Genomic DNA, 19,034 nt, shown 5'->3' on the forward strand with positions numbered 1-19,034 from the left:
AGACCAGGCTGCTCTGAATGGGAACCCCACTGCCCTCCCTGAACCAGAGCAGAACCCAGGAGTCCTGGCTCCCAGCCCCCTGCTCTAACCACTGAACCCCACTGCCCTCCCTAAGCCAGGGCAGAACCCAGGAGTCCTGGCCGCCAGTCCCCGGCTCTAACCACTACACTTCCCCCCCCACCCCCACCCCCAAGCCAAGATGGAACCCAAGAGTTGGGAAGGCGTCACCTGGCCTGTCGCAACCGAACCTTGGCTAGACCCCCCCAGACCTCTGTCCCTTGGTCCCAGGGGTGAACGAGACACTGAGGGGAATGTGGGGCAGGGTCCCCATGGAATCCCCAGAGGGAGCAGGCAGCGGTTGTGCAACATATCACCACTAGAGGGCTCCCTTCCCAAAGGAACCCCCAGAGGGTTCATCTGGACACCCCCACCTCCCCATGGGGACCCCAGGGTCCTGCTCAGCCCGTCCTGCCCGATCCCCCTCGTCCAGAGACTCACAGCTGGGAGCTTCACCCACAGGCACTGCAGGGACCTCGGAGGCCTCTCCCTGGCCAGGCCCTGTCAGCCCTTCGTTGGTGAATCCCACACCAGGGCACAGGGCTTCCCTGCTGTGCCCCTGGGCCCCCGCCCACTGGACTCTGCCAGGTCCCTGGGCCCCCACCCCTGCTCCCTGGGCCACCGCCCGCTGGACTCTGCCAGGCCCACAGACCCCACCCCTGCTGTACCACTGGGCCCCTGCCTGCTGGACTCTGCAAGGCCCCCGGGCTCCCACCCCTGCTGTGCCCCTGAGCCCTTGTCTCCTGCGCTGCCCTCAGGGCCTGTTCTCCCCCCACACACACACCCGGGCCATACCTTGGGGAACCGTTCCTTGTACACATGGTTCATCATCACTATCTCATTGTCGTGAGAGGAGGGGGAGCGGCCCGGGCTGCACGGCAGGGAAGAAGGGAGGAGTCACATGGTGTTACATCTCCGTGCCCCCTACTGTGTTCCCCCCAGAGCCTCCCACCTCCCAGAAACCACCCACCCGGCGCTGAGATGCAGCCACCTCTGGGGTGGAGACCTGGTAGCTGTTACACCAGAAAGGCTTTGCACAAGGGAGGGCGCCCCCTGCTAAGCCCTCGATCGCTCTCCCTATCACCCTACTGCGGCTCTGGGGTCAGCACTAGCTACGAAAGGAGAGCGCCCCCTACTGAGACCCCACTTCCCGCAGCACAGCACCCACTAGCATCACACTGGGGCCAGCACCGACTGCCGGGGGGAGGGCGCCCCGCTGCTGAGCCCCCTGCCCCTACAGCAGACAGATTTCCGTGGCAAGTCTCCTATGTGACCCCAGCCCAAGGGGCTCGGGGGAGGGGAACAGGGGCTGGGGAGATGGGGGCGTCCCCTCTGCTCCTGCAGTACCTGAGGCTCCGGGACCGGGGGCGCACGGCGGGGGAGCGCCGCCCTCCATCGTCGTCCGTGATGCTCTCGGTGCTGCCAAAGTGCTTGGAGAGGAAATGCAGCTCGTCCATGGTGGGCTGGTAGGGCAGCTGGTGCAGCCGCTCCTGGGACGAGCAGGACGACTAGGGAGGGAGAGAAAGAGGAGGGTTCGACAGGGACCCGTCACCGAGGTGCAGCCACCTCTGGGGTGGGGCGTGTCAGTAATTAACCGCCGCTTAGGAGAGGAAGTGAACGAGGCTCCAACGTCCTATTGTAACTGCAGCACAGCGCCCCCTAGTGCTGCACGCAAACCGGCCCTGACAGAGTGAGGAGAGCGCCCCCTGCTGACTCCCTGCCCCGTTCCCTGCCGCACAGGCCCCCAAGCACCTCACGGGGCCAGCACTGACCGCCAGGGGCCAGCATTGTCTGGACGCGCCGGCCGGCCCTACCCGCCCGTCTGGGGTCACGACACTCACCGACACGGTGGAGCTGGGGGTGTTGGTTCCATATCCGGACGAGGGAAGGGAAGCCAGAGACCAGCGGCGTCCGTCTGCCCTGAGGGGACCAAACAGGGGAGCGTGAGGGGATCCAGTCTAGGGGGATCCAGCCCTTCCGGGGGATCCAGTCTTCAGAGAGCAGCGAGGACCTCAGCCCCGTCCAGCCCGGCCACCCCCAGTGCCAGGGGCTTGGAGCTGCTGCCTGGCATGTGGGATGTGGGAGAACGGGGCTGAGCAGAGGTGGCAGGCAATGCCCCGTCGCAACAGCTACATGGGGACCCCTGAGGGCTCGGGGCTCACACAAGGGGCCACTGGGAAAGATAGAGGTGTTAATTAACCATTGGGAGATGGAGGATTAGCAGAGCCAGGTAGAGAAGGCAGGAGTCCCGGTTCCCAGACCCCAGCTCTAACCACTAGACCCCACTCCCCTCCCAGAGCTGGGCAGAGAACCCAGGAGTCCCAGCTCCCAGACCCCAGCTCTAACCACTAGACCCCACTCTCCTCCCAGAGCTGGGCACAGAACCCAGGAGTCCTGGCTCCCAGGCCCTGTCCTGCTCTCACTCCCTTCCTGGATTTGGCCCAAGCAGGCTCCACCAGTCCCTCGCCCCGTCCCAGTGCCAAGGCCATGCAGAGGGACAGACCTCGCACCCCATGGGCCAGAATGGGGAAGGGAACGGCACTTCCCACCAGTCGGTTCGTCCGAGGGACGCCAGGACCCCACAGCCAGGGACCCGCCAGCCGGGTGAGCCCAGCTGCTCCAGGAGGAGACAGTGCCATTTCTCCCGGGCTCTTGGCAGGGGCTGGTGTGGGCGGGCAGGGCTGTAATCAGAGCAGGGAGCAGATGGGGCGTAGGCTCCTACGTTCCCAACTGCTGCATGGGCCAGGGGATCGGATGGGAGTCAGGATTCCTGGGTTCTATCCCCAGCTCTGGGAGGGGCATGGGGTCTAGTGGTTAGAGCATGGAGGGGGGCTGGGAGCTAGGACTCCTGGGTTCTTTTACCAGCTATAGGAGGGGAGTAGGGTGTAATGGGTAGAGCAGGGGGGAGGGGATGGGAGTCAGGACTCCTGGGTTCTCTCCCCAGCTCTAGAGCCAGTTGAGGCCTCAGTCTCAGTGCTGAGGCTGCTGGCAAGGTGGGAGGGTGTCAGCTAGCTGTGGAGGGAGAGGGTTGTTTATGGTGAAGACTCCTGGGAACTGGGCTGAGGCCCGGTAAACTCATTCCACTCCCCAGAGACTGGCATCAAGGGGGCGGCGCAGCCCTTACCTGCGTGAGGAGGTGAAGGAGAAGTGGGCAGGTGCGTTGGGGGAGAAGTTCCTTGGGCTGTCCAGGGGGCTGCTGCCTGCGAGGGAGAGGGAGCAGGGGATGACAGACAGATATAGAGTATGTTAGGATCCCCCAACAGATAGCATCCCACCTCTGCCACCAACACCACATGCTGCCCCCATGGAGCCACTCATCCTCCAAGACCCCTCCCAAGAGGGCAGAGCCACAGGGGGGTGGACTGGATTGCTACTGGCTGCTGTTCCCACTTCCTCCCAAGAGCAGCCAATGGATTGGGAGGCACTAATGCCAGGCAAAGGAGCCTGGATGTGTTGGCTGTTGGAGAAAGTGGTGATGGGGGCATGAGAAAGAGATGGATGGATGGAGACTCTGTCAATGGACAGACAGCTGTATTAGCAGATAGGTAAATGGATGGATGGACTGACAGAAGAATGGACAAATGGATAGACTGGTAGATAGATGGGCAGAAGGCTAGATGGAGAGATGGATGAATGGATGGACTCATGAATGGATGAATGATCTGAAAGACAGAAGAATGGATGGATGGACTGTAGCGAGGTGGACAGTGGATGGAAGAATGGAGAGTTGGATTGGTAAAAAGATGGATGAGTGGATGGACAAAAGGATGGCAACACTGCTTAAGTGATGGATGGATGGATGGATGGAAAGAGACGGATTGAAAGAGATGGATGGATGGATTGAAAGAGATGGATGGATGGATGGATGGATTGAAAGAGAAGGATGGATGGAGGGATGGTTGGATGGATGAATGGATTGAAAGAGATGGATGGATGGATGGATTGAAAGAGATGGATGGATGGATGGATGGATTGAAAGAGATGGATGGATGGATGGATGGATGGATGGATGGAAAGAGAAGGATGGATGGAGGGATGGTTGGATGGATGAATGGATTGAAAGAGATGGTTGGATGGATGGATTGAAAGACATGATTGGATGGATGGACTCATGAGTGGATGGATGGATCGATGGATGGATTGAAAGAGATGGATGGATGGATGGATGGATACACTGATGAATGGATCAATGGATGCTGTGATAAATGGATAGACAGGCAGCCAGACAGACGGATGGGAAGCCAGACACTAGGCTCCAGAGATGGAGCTAGACGAAGAGCTGAGCAGCCGTTGGGTGATGGGCGCAGCCCCAGGCCCAGCTGGGGCCTTGGCAGGGCTGGCTTAGTGCGGGAAGGGAGCTGCCCTTGGTGGGGGCAAGTTGTGATGCCTCGAACAAGAGCTCCCCCTGCTGGCTACGGAGCAGCATGGCTGGGGCGACGCTGGATGGATGGCGTCCCAGGCTGGGGGAACTCACCGATGTGACCCGGGATGGGGGAGTGGGGCCGCGGCAGCGTCGGGGACGTGCTGGTCAGGATCAGGCTCTTCCTGTTACTGGTTCGGCAGCTGCAGAGAAGGGAAGGAACAAGAGAAGGGGGGACCGGACTCAGTGGGCCAGCTCGGGGGCTAGGGGGAAATGGGGTCTGATCCCAGTCCCAAAGCCAGCATGGGATCAAGGGAGTTTCAAGAGACAGCTCCCCTTCAGGGTCTTCTCTACTCCCTCAGGCCCAGGACTAGAAACCCTGAGCTCTGCTTTGCTCCCAGCACCAGGGATAGAACCCAGGAGTCCTGGCTCCCAGCCCCCCGCTCCCACACTAAGCAGTAGGGCCCCTCCCAGCCGTTCCCATCTCGATTTCTTCTGGGCTCTGGAGTTTTTTCGTGTGCTATTTCCAGTGCGGGAATGGACAAAATGAATCGAGACCAGCTGGGGGTGGGGCAGTGATGGGGACGGACGCCACTCCCAATTCCCCCCATGCCGCACCAAGGCAAGTGCTGCTGGGCTCCCAGTCCCGCCCTGCGCTAACCACTAGACATCACTCTTCTCCCAGGGCCAGGCTCCCCATCGACTTACATCCTTCACTTCAGCTTCAGGAAGGGGGACTGCATCCGGTCCCAGCTCTGTGAGGGGAGGGGGGCCAGGACTTCTGGGTTCTATCTCCGGCTCTGTGAGTGGAGGGGGGTGTAGTGGGGGGAGGGGCTGGGTGCCAGGACTCCTGGGTTCTATCTCTGGCTCTGTGAGGGGAGTGGGGCCTACTGGGGGTGGGCAGGACTCCTGGGTTCTATTCCCTCACTCTTGTGCTGTGTTTTCATGCCCTGTCATGAACAGACTCCAGGACGTCTCTCACAAGCTGACCCCAGGGTCCTGCCTAAATTATCTGGCCCTGACATTCCCCCCTCCCCCAGCCCCATCACGCACATTCTACTGCTGGTCCTTTTGCCTTGCTCTGGGCTCCTACCCAGCTGCCAGGCTCCACCCCAGAGCTGGCTCACGGCCGAGGTGACGAACGAGGTAACTCGCCCAAGATCACACAGGGAGTCAGTGACAGAGCTGGGAATGGAACCCAGGAGTCCTGACCTCCCCCTTCCCCCCCCCACAAAAAAACACCCCAGAGATAAATCAGGATTGAGGTGCAATAAACAGAGATGGAGAAAGGGAGTGCCAGGAATGAGGGGCATTGGCAGAGCTGGGGGGGCAGGGCTGGAATAGCAGGGGGCTGCGGGTCGGGAGCGAGGGGGACCGGCAGAGCTGGGGGGGCAGGGCTGGAACAGCAGGGGGCTGCGGGTCAGGAGCGAGGGGCACTGGCAGAGCTGGGGGGGCAGGGGGCTGCTATTCGGGAGCGAGGGGGACCGGCAGAGCTGGGGGGGCAGGGCTGGAATAGCAGGGGGCTGCGGGTCGGGAGCGAGGGGCACTGGCAGAGCTGGGGGGCAGGGGGCTGCGGGTCGGGAGCGAGGGGGACCGGCAGAGCTGGGGGGGCAGGGCTGGAATAGCAGGGGGCTGCGGGTCGGGAGCGAGGGGCACTGGCAGAGCTGGGGGGGCAGGGGGCTGCGGGTCTGGAGCAAGGTGCACCGGCAGAGCCATGGCCCTACCAGTCTCTCACTGACAGTTTGCTCGCCCACCATCAGCTCCGGCGGCTGTCGCTGCTTCGGCCCACGGGGCCCTGCAGAGTTCTAGCCGCTGCCTCTTCTGGGGTAATTCATCTGCCCCACTGAGGATCATTTATAGCGGCTGGGCTCTGATGCCCATTGGCTGGGCGGGCAGCAACCCCTGGCCCGTACACAGAGCTCAGAGCCTCTCTGATACCGCACTGGCAGGGACCTAGATCTGTCCCCGCTCCTTGCTGGGTGCTGAGAGGCAGCTGTCTCTGGGGTGGGGGCTGTTGAACGGCTCACAGCACGGGGACAGACTGGGGACAATAAAATAGATGTGTTCTCCTAAGCCAACCACCCACCCACATCCCTGAAGCAAGAGCATGCCCAGCTAATTGTGCCAGTCCCCCGACACTCACTCTCCTTTCTCCTCTGCTCTGTTCAGTCGTGAAACCCTTAACGGCGCTGACATGTAACTGGCTATCAGTAGTGTTCAGAGTCAACAATGCATGGAGGGGAAAAGGGGGCCGGGAGAGCCAGGGAGAGCAGGGGATTATGGGAATGCTGGCTGCTCCCCTCTGCTGTGATACAGCCAGGTTGGGATGAGCATCCTCAGTCATGTGTCATACACCCTACACTGCTCTTCGCAGAGGCGACCCCTCCCCCCAGCTCTGGACCGGGGAACCATGTCTAGGCCATGATGTGGCAACTGCCAAACCCTAGACTGTCCCATCCCCTAAGCACCCTGGCCTCAGCCCCCTTGGTTCCTGTGCCCTGCTCCTCCCTTGGCTCGTGACTTTGGTGCCAGCCTGGGACCAAGGGGGGCAGCCTGGACACAGAGCCCCCAGGACTGGGGCCTGCGCCGCCATCTTGAAACAACCATCAGCCATTGTTCTGTGGTCGGTTAGCAGCAGCCTACTCGTTAACAACGGCATTAGTGTGAGCACTGGTAGGTCTGGGATTTGCCATCCTGGCCCCTGGGCTCCCCCACCCCCACCGGTGCCCCTCAATCCCGACCCACAGCCCCTGCTAGCCCAGCCCTGGGCTCCCCTCATCCGTAGCCCAGCCGGTGCCCTTCCGTCCCGACCCACAGCCCCCTCTCAGGGTCACATATTCCCGCTGTGTCTGCGTTGTGTGTGCGTGCTTGATGGAGTCTGAGTCTGCCTGGTGTCTCAGTGTGTTTGAGTGTGTAGGTGTCTGTGTTTGTCTGAAACCAGGGTGAGCAAGATCTGTTGGGTGTCAGAGCGTGTGTGGCTGTGTGTTTGCCTCCCCTCTGGTTGGCCGGGTGTGCGTGAGAAGATCTGTCTGGTGTGACGGGGTGCGAGGTGGGCGTCGGGGGGAGGGAGGGGGGAGCTCTTGCACCTGAGTGTGAGCGGCTGTGTGTGTTGTGTCCGGGTCAGGTCTGGCTGTGAGTGTGGCTAAGGATGTGTGTGTGTCTTTCTGTGAATGTATTGTGTCCTAGTGGATGTGTAGCTGGTGTCTGCCTGTCTCCATGCCCTGTCTCCCTGGAGATGCCCTGTCTGTCTGTCTCCTGTCTCCATGGTGATGCCCTGTCCATCTGTCTCCATGACGATGCAGTCAGTCAAGAAGCTCATTAAACCCAACAATGGGTGGAAGCTGGGGCGGTGGCTCTCAGTCAGAACAAGCCCTGCCGGCAAAGGCCATGTCGGTGCATGTGCAAGTGTGTCAGTGTGTGCACGTGTGTCAGTGTGTGTGCACAAACATGTCAGCACGCACACAAGTGTGTCAGTGTGTGCATTAGTGTGTGCACGCGTGTCGGTGCGTGTGAGTGTGTCGGTGAGTGTGTGCAAACGTGTCAGCGGGCACAAGTGTGTCAGTGTGCGCATTAGTGTGTGCACGCATGTCGGTGTGCGCGTGTGTCAGTTTGTGTGTGCAAACGTGTCAGCACGTGCACAAGTGTGTCAGTGTGCGCATTAGTGTGTGCACATGTGTCGGCGTGTGAGTGTGTCAGTGTGTGTGCAAACGTGTCAGCTTGTGCACAAGTGTGTCAGTGTGTGCATTAGTGTGTGCACGCATGTCGGTGCGCGTGTGTCAGTGTGTGTGCAAATGTGTCAGCATGTGCTCAAGTGTGTCAGTGTGTGCATTAGTTTGTGCACGTGTGTCGGTGTGCATGAGTGTGTCAGTGTGTGTGCAAACGTGTCAGCGTGCGCACAAGTGTGTCAGTGTGTGCATTAGTGTGTGCACGCATGTCGGTGTGCATGAGTGTGTCAGTGTGTGTGTGCAAACGTGTCGGCGTGTGCTCAAGTGTGTCAGTGTGTGCATTAGTGTGTGCACACGTGTCGGTGTGCGTGACTGTGTCAGTATGTGTGCAAACATGTCAGCGCGTGCACAAGTGTGTCAGTGTGTGCATGAGTGTGTGCACGCATGTCAGTGTGCATGAGTGTGTCAGTGTGTGTGCGTGAACGGGGCAGGGTGTGCATCAGGGTGTGCACATGTGTCAGTGAATGCACAAGCATGTATCAGCCCTTCCCCCACCACACATACTATCACAAAAACACCAATTACACTGCACAACACCACATACCGGGGGTAACACACGCTCTCTCAAGGGACCAGTAGCTGTTCCTCTCGCACACGCGCGCACACAGTGTAACTCCCCCAAAGGTGCCCACCTCACCAACCAGAACCCAACTCGGCTCCACACCCGTCTCCCCCCATGCTCCCCAGACTGATCCCAAAGGGCCCTGCCCCCCACTCCCACCCCAGCCCCTCCAAGCAGCCAAGCAGCACGTGGCAGGTGAGGGAGGTGCCTGGGGGGTGGATGGAGACAGGGTGGCTGGGGGGCAGATGGCTGGGGCTGGGGGGCAGAAGACTAGAGCTGGCTGGGGAAGGCCGCTGTCTTTTGCTGTGATTCCAATGTATGTCTCCAGCCCCCTCCCCCCCATACACTATTCAGCCCCTAAGACAGGAGGCGCCATGGGGCAGGGGCTGGAAATATTGAACAACCCTCAGACCCCAGAGCTGGGTCCCCCCCCCCAGGCCTAGCGGGGTGCAGAGCTTGGAGGGCCAAGGAGATGGGTGGATCTGGGGTGTTACTGAGAAAGAGCAGAGTATGTGAGATAGATAGATAGATAGATAGATAGATAGATAGATAGATAGATAGATAGATAGAGGGGGTAGGAGGCATAGATAGATAGATAGATAGATAGATAGATAGATAGATAGATAGATAGATAGATAGATAGATAGTGTATGGGGAGGGAGGGAGGGTGTGTCATAGGATGGAGGGGGAGGGAGGGTTTGTATGGGGAGGGAGAAGTGTATCTGGGGAGGGAGGGGGAGGATGGATGTGTCAGGGGAGGGAGGGGGGGAGGGAGGGGTGTGTCAAGGGACCCTCCCCCATCACCAGCATAACCCCAGCCTCCCCCCCGGCTCTGAATCCCCCCACTCCAAATCTGCCCCCCTCCAGCTTTGAACATGCCCCCCCAGCCAAAGACATTGCACCCACATCAGCTCTGAACGCATCATTGTCCCCCCCATCATTGTTGGTCACTGTGGGGGGGGCAAAATGAAGCTGGATCCTTGGCACCCCCCAACAAAAATATCCCCAAGACATCAGAGAAAGAGACGGAAAAGCCCGGCAGGGGAAGGCGAGTGGGATGGAGGGATGGGGCCAGGGGGCAGGATGGAGGGAAGGAGGTGCAGATGGAGGGATAGTGAGGAGGAGGAGGGCGGCGGAGGGATGAAGGATGGCGGGACAGAGGGGCTGGAGAGGGGGATGACAGGGATGGAGTGGTGAGAACGGAGGGGGATAGGGATGGAGGGATGATGGGGGAAAAGGATGAGGAGGGAGAGGATGGGGGAGGGGATGGGAATGGAAGGATCAGGACAGAGGGGATGGAGGGATGATGGGGGGATGGGGGATGAGGAGGGGAGATGGAGGGAGGGGGATGATGGGGGAGGGGATGGAGGAAGAGGAGAATGGGGAGGGGGGATGAGGAGGGGAAAGGAACAAGGATGGAAGGATCAGGACAGAGGGGATGGAGGGATGGTGGATGGGGGGGAAGGGGGATGAGGAGGGAGGGGGAAGGGAGGATGGAGGCGGATGCGGGAGGGGGAATGATGGGGGGATGGAGGATGACGGGGGGCTGAGGAAGCAGGAGGAGGAAGGAGGATGGGGGGCTGAGGAAGGAGGGGGGAGGAAGGGAGGGGAGGGGATGGAGTGGGGGCTGAGGAAGCAGGAGGATGGGGGGAGGAAGGGAGGGGCAGGGGGATGGGGGAGCAGGAGGGGGATGATGGGGGGATGGAGGACGATGGGGCGCTGAGAAAGCAGGAGGAGGGAGGGGCTGGGGGGCTGAGGAAGGGGGAAGGGAGGGGCAGGGGGATGGAGGACGATGGGGCGCTGAGGAAGCAGGAGGAGGGAGGGGCTGGGGGGCTGAGGAAGGGGGAAGGGAGGGGCAGGGGGATGGAGGACGATGGGGCGCTGAGGAAGCAGGAGGAGGGAGGGGCAGGGGGGCTGGGGGGCTGAGGAAGGGGGAAGGGAGGGGCAGGGGGATGGAGGAGGATGGGGGAGCGGGGACGGGGGCAGGTGTCTCGGACCCGGTACCTCTTGGTGCGGCGGAACATGCTGCCGTCCAGGCTCCGGGGCCGCGGGGGCTCGGCCGGGGCCGCTCGCGGGGGCTCAGACATCGCCCCCCGGGGCCGCCATGGGGCCGAGCCCAGCGCGCCGAGCGGCTGCCGAGAAGCCGGAGCGGGGAGCCGGGGGGCGGCGCTGTGAGCGGGGAGGGGCCGGGCTGGGGGTGTGTCGGGGGGGGGGCGGCGCTGGGAGCGGGGGGAGCTGCGGGTGTGTCTGGCGGGGGGGGCGCTGGAAGCGGGGGGGACTGGGGAGGTGTCGGGGGGCGCTGGGAGCGGAGGGGAGCTGCGGGTGTGTCTGGCGGGGGGGGCGCTGGAAGCGGGGGGGACTGGGGAGGTGTCGGGGGGCGCTGGGAGCGGGGGGAGCTGCGGGTGTGTCTGGCGGGGGGGGCGCTGGAAGCGGGGGGGACTGGGGAGGTGTCGGGGGGCGCTGGGAGCGGAGGGGGGCTGGGGGTGTGTCTGGCGGGGGGGGCGCTGGAAGCGGGGCGAGCGGGCCGGGGATGTGTCTGCCGTGGGGGGGGGGGGGGGCGGGCTCTGGTCCCGGGGCCGCTGCGATGATGCAGCTGGAAATGCTGTTTGGGGCAAAGGGACCATGGCGGGGGCAGGGGCGGGATCAGAGATAGATACACAGACGCACACACTCCAGCAACCCCCCCCCATATAACACAACACACACACACACACACACACAACCTCTCCAGAAACACACACACTCCAGCAACCCCCCCATATAACACACACATTCCAGTAACACACACACACACACAACCTCTCCAGAAACACACACACTCCAGTAACACACACACACACACACAACCTCTCCAGAAACACACACACTCCAGTAACACACACACACACAACCTCTCCAGAAACACACACACTCCAGTAACACACACACACACACAACCTCTCCAGAAACACACACACTCCAGCAACCCCCCCATATAACACGCATGCACCCCATGGAATCCCCCCCAAACAGACACGCACACCGATAGACCCTAGGAACACACACACACGTGCACTCTCCGGGCTGTGACACACACATGACACCGGTACCCCACACACAGACAGACGCAGCCCCAGCTGCCTGGAGCGAGCTCCCAGCTGATCCCTGGCCCCTGCGGTGGGTGTAGGGAGACAGGGGGCTGCTGGGTGCAGGCGGCTGGCATGGATTTCAGAGCTGTGATCTCTGCGAGGACACATCTCTGTGCGGGGGGGGGTGTCTATTTGTGTGTGTGGTATATTACTGGCTGGAGAATGCCTGTGTGGGTGTTACTAGAGTGTATCTGTGTGTGTTTCTGTTTGGGTGGGGGCCACGGGGTGCGTGCGTGTGTTACACAGTCTGTGTTATAGGGTGAGTGTTACTGTGTGTTAATGGAGTGTGTGTGTATAGGCCCCTCTTCCCCAAATCACGGATAGTGTGTATCTGTAGTGTATGTATGTGCCGTGCGGTTGTGCACATTTTGTATGAGTGTATATTTGTGTATATAGGGTGTGTTTATGTGGCTGGGTGCATGATTGTCTATACGGGAAGTGGGTCTATATATGGGGCTCTATCTGTGGGGGAGGTGGGTATGTACACGGGGTGGTGTCTGTGATTGAGTTTGTAGGTGGTGTGTGGTTTCGCGTGGACTGTTTGGGTGCCTACCTGGTGTGGTTATGCGTGAAGTACACGTGGGACTCCGCGTAGCCTGGTGTGGATGCGGGTGTGTAGGGTGTGGTTGTACACACAGCATAGGTATGCGATTGCACGTGTGGGTGTCTCCGTGGCTGGTTGTGTGCACAGCCTGGCGTGCATTCCCAGACCTCACCCCCAAACCAACCCTCCGACTCTGAGATAGCGCGTCACAGGAGAGGAGGAAAGACCCTGAAGAGCCCAGCACAGGCCCTGGGATGTGCCAGGCTGGAATCCGGGCAAAGCCCCAAGGTGACCCAGGAGGGGCAGATTAACCCCTGCCCCACGGCCACGTCGCCGGGTCCTTGCCTGGGATTGATTCGTAGCTCCCCTCTGCCCCCAGCCAGCCAGCGAGGGAATCGCCTGGATCAGTCCCGTGCGAAGTCTGTAGCGGGACACTGACCACTGGCTCACAAGGCGGGGAGTGAACCCCCCCATCTCAGGCCTGCAAGGCTGCTGCAGGGAGGTCTGGGATGGGGGGTGACCACCCGAATCCCGGGACACACAAACACTGCAGCGGAAGGGGCTTACCTGCTGCTTTTCCGTGGCAAGGGCAGGTCCTTCTGCAAAACAAGACAGGGGACGGGAAGTTAGCCCCTGGGGGGGGAAGGGGGACAGAGGGGATTTTGCCCCCTGGATCATCGTCAGAAGGTGATGGAGTCCCAGGGCTGATCTCTTTTCTAGAATCCCTTTTGTCTGAACAGACTGGAACATTTTTACTGGGTTAGTGCAACACAAGGCACAATGGGGGTCCTGGCCCATCCCCGGGGGATGCTAGATACCACCGCAGTACAAATAATTAATAGTAGTTCACACACACAGGGATCTCTCACCTGGCACTAACAGGCAGCCACCTCTGGGGTGGGGCACAGCAGCTGTTCATACAGGGATCCCTCGCCAGACGCTGATATGCAGCCACCTCTGGGGTGGGGCACGGCGGCTGTGTATACAGGGACCCTTGGCCTGCTACTGAGATGCAGTTGCCACTGGGGTGGGGCAAGGGGGCTGTTTATACAAAAAAAACCCTGTGTCCTCCTGTGTCAGCAGGGGGCAGGGTAGGGTACAAGCAAGCGTGAACCCAGTTAGAACCAATCCAGGACCTGGGTATCAAAACCCCGCCTCTCGCGAACAAGCCACTGACGATGGTCATGGAGGCGGGGCCTTGGGGTTACAGCGCATCTGAAAGGCAACAGCCTGGCGCTGGGGCATTGGGGTCAGCACTGCCAGGCAGGGGAGAGCGCCCCCTACTGAGTCCCCCCAGCCAGCTCCCTGCAGCTCAGCGCCCCCTAGTGCTGCACTGGGCAGACTGCGAGGGGAAAGTGCCACGCGCTGACCCCCACATCGCGCTCCCTGTAGGGCACCCTTCCCTAGCACCACCCGGAGATCAGGACAGCGGGGAGAGCGCCCCCTGCTGAGCCTCCCGCCCTGCACCCTTGGACTCTCCCCTCCAAGCTCAGACTCCACTTGGCCAGCAGCAGCTGCAGCAGGCAGGGGGGCATTTGGCCGCTAAGGGCCTGATTGCATTAGCAAGCCGCAGCAACTCTCCCTGTCTGTCTGACTCTGTCTGCCCATCTGTCTGAGTCCCCTCCTGGCTGCAGCCGGGGCCAGCGGGGCGGCAGTCTGTCCTGGGAGCCCAGGTTGTCTGTAGGGCACTGTGCCCAGCAGCCGGCATGCCAGGGGCTCCGCAGACGACACATTCTGGGATGCTCCCATCCTGGAAGGAATCCGGGAATCTGTTCCCTGATCCCCCCCCACTCCTAATGCAAAGTTCACTTGCCCCCCTCCCCAAACCCCCTAAGGCCCAGATCCTCGAAGATATGTCGGCACATTGGAGGATCTGGACCCAAGTGTCTCAAGCTCGGATCCAGGAGGAAAAAATTAATCAAATCTCTCAAAGAGCCTCGATTGAGGCCAACGGACACTTCGCTCAACAGACGTGCAAGGGGCTGATGCGGCCAACTGCACCAGATGCTGAACCTCTCCCTGCCCTAAGCACTACACCCCACTCCCCTCTCAGAGCTGGGGGTAGAACCCAGGAGTCCTGGCTCCTAGCCCCCCCCCAACCACTAGGCCCTACTTCCCTCCCTGAGCCAAGACTTGAAAGAACAGCTCTCTCCCCACAACCACTCACCCACCCTGTGTAACTTCCAGCTGCGAGCCCTGGAATTGGTGCGGCTCTGGGAAGGGCAGTGCCAGGGCGTCTCTGCCTGCCGGCTGCAGGGCCCGGGGCCCAGGAGGGAATCTCAGCAGGAGACACACGGGGCAGGGCAGAGGGGATGGACTCACTCCAGGCCCCTTTCCTGTACTCTGCCCCCCAGGAGACAGAAAATAGCTCTGTGTGCAGATGGCCGTGCACGTGTGTGTTTGCATATGTGCGTGTTTGTGCGTGCAGGTGTGGGTCTGTGCACGTGTGCATTTGCATGCGTGTGCATGCGTGTGTGTACGTGTATCTGTTCAAGTGTGCATATGTGTGTGGTGTGCCTTTGTATGTGTGTGTTCGTGTGTATGTTTGTGTGTTGGTGGGCATGTGTGTGTAGGTGTGTGAGCATGTGTGCCTATGTGGGTGTGGGTGCCTTTATGAGTGTAATCGTGTGTGTGAGTGTGAAAACAAGGGTGGGTGAGCATTTGCCCATGTACGTGAGAGCGTGAGGATGTGAGAGTGGATGTGTGAGAATGAGGGTGTGAGAATGTGTACACACAAGTGGGTGTGCGAGAGCAGGTGTGTGGATGAGAGGGCGTGAGAAGAGGAAGCCGTCGTGTTAGTGTGTGTCCCCCCTGTGGGGTGGGCACATGAGTATGAAGTGTACAAAGTGCACATGGGAGAAGGTGGAAGTGGGAAATCCGTGTCACACCCCATGTGGGTCTGTCTATGGGGAACACTCCCTGGGGTGTGTCATGTGTACAATTCCCCAGTTACCTTCCTTCCTCATCTTCGGTGGGTCATATTTCTGACCGTGTGTGTGCAGCGTTTCCCTTTGTGTGTAACGTTTCCCTAGGCGCATCACACCCCAGGACCGCGGCTTGCGTGTATCCGGGTGTGCGTGGAAAAATGCCGTGTCCGGGTGCGTGAGATATTTCAGTGGATCTGTGTGGAGAACAATTCTGTGTGTCTGTGTGTAACATTTCTCTGTGTTTGCACGTAGAACAAACCCTCTGGGTGTACAACACCCCCAGACACGTGTGCCCCGCTCCCCCACCCCAGGGTGCTCCTTCCCACCAGCCCACTCCAGCTGGGAGAAGAAAGCCCCACCCACGTCTCTGACACACCCCCCCACTGATCCCCACAGCTGAGACCATTTTGGGGAGGGGGGCATCAGCCGCAGGACCCCAAGATAGCACCGCAGGGGTTAATTCGCTCCCTGGGGTCCAGGCCTCCAGGGAGCCGGGGCCAGCGGGGTGCGGGGAAGATGCTCAGCCCCCAGCAGGATCGGGGCCCTGGCGCTGCTTCCCGGCTCCTCCAGTCGCATTGCAGCACCTGTGGGCTCCCCTCCCCGCAGTGTGTGGACAGCACAGGCCTTAAAGGGACAGGCGCCCCCCACCCCCCACACAAGGATGGAGGGGGGGCGTTGCTGGGACCTGGTCATTATCCGAAATATGGGGCCCCCGCCCTAAATCCAGACCCCCACAGCACCCCCTGCTGGGAGAGACCAGGACTGGAGTAGCCAGGAGACACCCCCACCCCACAGCCAGAGCTCCTGCCCCACTCCCCACAGAGCCCCCTGCTGGGAGCCCGAGGACTTCCTCGGGATGGAGGCAGATTTCTCCTCCCCCACCACTCCAGAGCAGGGGGGGCGGGGGGGGACTGGGCTTCCCTCCAGCACCAGCAGCTGCTGTGCCCGCAAGTTCCCAAAACCGCGCCCGCTGCCGGGAACTTGCCCCCCGCCATCTGATCCCTCCCCCCAGGGCGGGAGACACAGCTGGGCAGGAGGGGGGTGTAGGGGCTGCGCTGGCATCTGATTCCCCACCCTCCAGCAATGGGATAATACCTCCCCCAAATGTCCCTGCCCAGCGCCCCTAGACTTCTCGCACTGCACCCACAGACACTCTGAGTACTCCTCAGCCCTGCCCCACATCTCACATCGCCCCCTCACAACCTCCTCAAATGCCCCACAGTCTCCCCACACCCTGAAGAGCCCCCACAACCCCCTCAAATGCCCCACAGCCCACCACCACCCCGCACATCCCCCCATGACCCCTCAAATTCCCCACAGCCCCCATGCTCTGCACTGTCCCCACCCCCTTAAATGACCCACAGCCCCCCATGACCCCCTCAACTGCCCCACAGTTCCCCAATGCCCCACACAGCCCCCCAGAACTGCATACAATTTGCTTGTGCCACCAACAGCCAGCAGCCTTGGGGCTCCCAGTCCACAAAGCCACTACTTATGGGTCTGCCGTTCCCCCCACCAGCCACCGGCAATGGGGCTCACACCTCCTGATGTCCCCTTGGACCCCCCCTCCCATGTCCTGCCACCCCCACCCCCACTCCAACTTCCCAGGCCTGTAACTGACCCCCCAGCGCTGCCTGTGGCCAGTGGGGTAGGTTTGGGCAAGCCCCACCCTGTGCCTCAGTTTCCCCATCTACTAAATGGGAATAATGACACAGCTGTCCTTTGTCGAACACGTTGTGATCCATGTATGCTAAGAGCGAAGTGTGACTCCTCAGGCTCTATATAGATACGCATCCCCAGGGATTGCTCATTCAGTGATGAGAGGCAGTTGCCTCTGGGGTGGGGCTGTTTATATAGGGAGCCCTCACCCAGCACCAAAATCCAGTCACCTCTGGAGTAAGAGTTGAGGTTTGGTTATACGGTGATCCCTTGCCCATACTGAGATGCAGCCTTTTCTGGGGTGGGGCACAGGGGTTGTTTATACTGGGATCCATCAGCCGGGGCTGAGAAGCAGACACTTTTGGGGTGGGGTGCAGGGGCTGTTTATACAGGGATCCCTCGCCCGGTGCTGAAATGCAGCCGCCTCTGGAGGCGAGGTGTGGCAGTTTTTTCACAGCCCCACGAGACAGGCGTTCAGCACAGGAAATGTATTAAAATCCTTCACACAACTGGGGGAATCGTGACTAGAATTTGCCCTGCTCCAATCTGGCCAGGACCCTGGAGCTGACACTTCCCCCTGCTCTCTTACAAAAAATGCCAAGGGACCTAAATCACCAAAACGTGTGTGTCACCCATCCACAAAACAAACAGGGCCAGGCCCAGCTTAGGCTGTGGCCCTGCAGACTCTCCCCCGCGCACAGGCCCACTGCTGCAAGCCCAGACCTGCTTGCCCTATGGGGCAGAGCAGTCTACAGCCAAGAGGGGCAGAACCCCTCCTCCCCCGCAGCTTAGCCCTGCAACGAAAGAGGCACCGAGCTAAAGATCCCTGTCACGCCAGATGAACAGCCGCACATTTCCGGTGCGGCTCATCTCCGGCCCCCAACCCGGCCCCTCCTGGCTCCGGCAGAAGGCAGGCAGCCATGGAAATTGAACCGTGCCAATGATGCATCTGGGATCTCTCCCGGCACCAGGAGCTCTGCCCCCAGAGATGGAACCCGGGTGCAACACTGAGAACCCTTTTCCCTGGGGGCTCCCTCGTCCGTCTGAATCCACCTGTTGTTCTTTGTCTTCTACTTTGCTGGGAAGCTCCCCAGGGCAGGGCCTGTCCGTCTGGTCTGTGTCTGTACAGCGCCAAGCACGATGGGGTTCTGAGCCACGACTGGGTTCCTAGGTGCTACCATAGTGCTCCTAATAAATAGCATACAGCGCCCAGCTCAGTGGGGTTCTGGGCCACGACTGGGCTCCTGGGCACTACCGTAATGCACCTAATAATAATAAAAACAACATGGATCCGAATTTCCAACATCCCACGTTTAGTCAGAGCAGCTCCACCTTGTGCTCTGAGACTCTGGAGACTGATCAAGATAATTTGGTGCTCAAGGCAAAGGGCTAAGAGTCCTTGGTTCAGTTCTCGGGACGGCCTTAGGCAAAGCACTTTGCCGCTCCATTCCTCGGTTTCCCCAGATTGTTAGGCCAAGCAAGGCAGGGCCCTGATCTCAAAAGGCAGAGCCCCTTTTAACTGCTCTCTTCCTGATCAAGTATTGTTGAACTGGAAAGAGGCCCAGAGAAAAGCAAAGTAAACTCATGAGGGGAGGGCGGGGGGAGGGAGGGAATGGGTTATGAAGGGAGACTTTTTTAAAAATCCAGCAGAGCCACCTGATTCCGCAGGAGCGAAGTAATCACCACTCACAGTAAGGGCAATTTTAGGAGGGCTGGTCACCATCATGCTTCAGGGCTTAAAGCCACCAGGGGTCAGGAGGCGAGGTCACGGGGGCAGATTACCCTGTGTGCTGCAGGGTTCTCACAAGCTCCTGCGGACCCTGCCCAGCAGCCCCCTGTAGCATTTGTCACTTGTTTGCCCTGCACTTGGCACCCTGGCCTGGGGTTCCTGGGCTCCGCTGTTACACCAATCCATCGTGAGCAGCCTCCCTACCCCTCTCCAGGGCTGGCTCCGGTTTGGGGAGAACCTAACACCCCAAACCAGGGGCCGCTTTTGGAAATTTCTGGGCCTGAATCTGCCGGGGAAGAAATGGCGGAAGCCTCCGTGTGAGGGGGGTGGGGGTTTCCCCCGC

The 19,034-nt window shown here is 60.5% G+C and overlaps 1 protein-coding gene across 2 annotated transcripts in view; it reads right to left on the reverse strand.

Moving 5' to 3' along the window:
- Window positions 1-19,034, reverse strand: part of MAST1 (microtubule associated serine/threonine kinase 1) — a 43,490-nt gene that overhangs the window by 22,125 nt on the left and 2,331 nt on the right. Inside the window, exons 2-7 of one of the 2 annotated variants that reach the window (XM_073318462.1) lie at window positions 12,944-12,975; window positions 4,532-4,620; window positions 3,182-3,257; window positions 1,899-1,977; window positions 1,405-1,565; window positions 853-928 (exon numbers count right to left, since the gene is read on the reverse strand). In XM_073318462.1, the coding sequence (XP_073174563.1) occupies window positions 853-928; window positions 1,405-1,565; window positions 1,899-1,977; window positions 3,182-3,257; window positions 4,532-4,620; window positions 12,944-12,975 (513 nt within the window). Of the gene's footprint in view, window positions 1-852; window positions 929-1,404; window positions 1,566-1,898; window positions 1,978-3,181; window positions 3,258-4,531; window positions 4,621-10,708; window positions 10,856-12,943; window positions 12,976-19,034 lie in introns of those variants that run through there. The other variant, XM_073318461.1, reaches the window with a different exon arrangement.

This window comes from Lepidochelys kempii, chromosome 20 (genome assembly GCF_965140265.1).
Source record: "Lepidochelys kempii isolate rLepKem1 chromosome 20, rLepKem1.hap2, whole genome shotgun sequence".
NCBI lineage: Eukaryota > Metazoa > Chordata > Testudines > Cheloniidae > Lepidochelys > Lepidochelys kempii.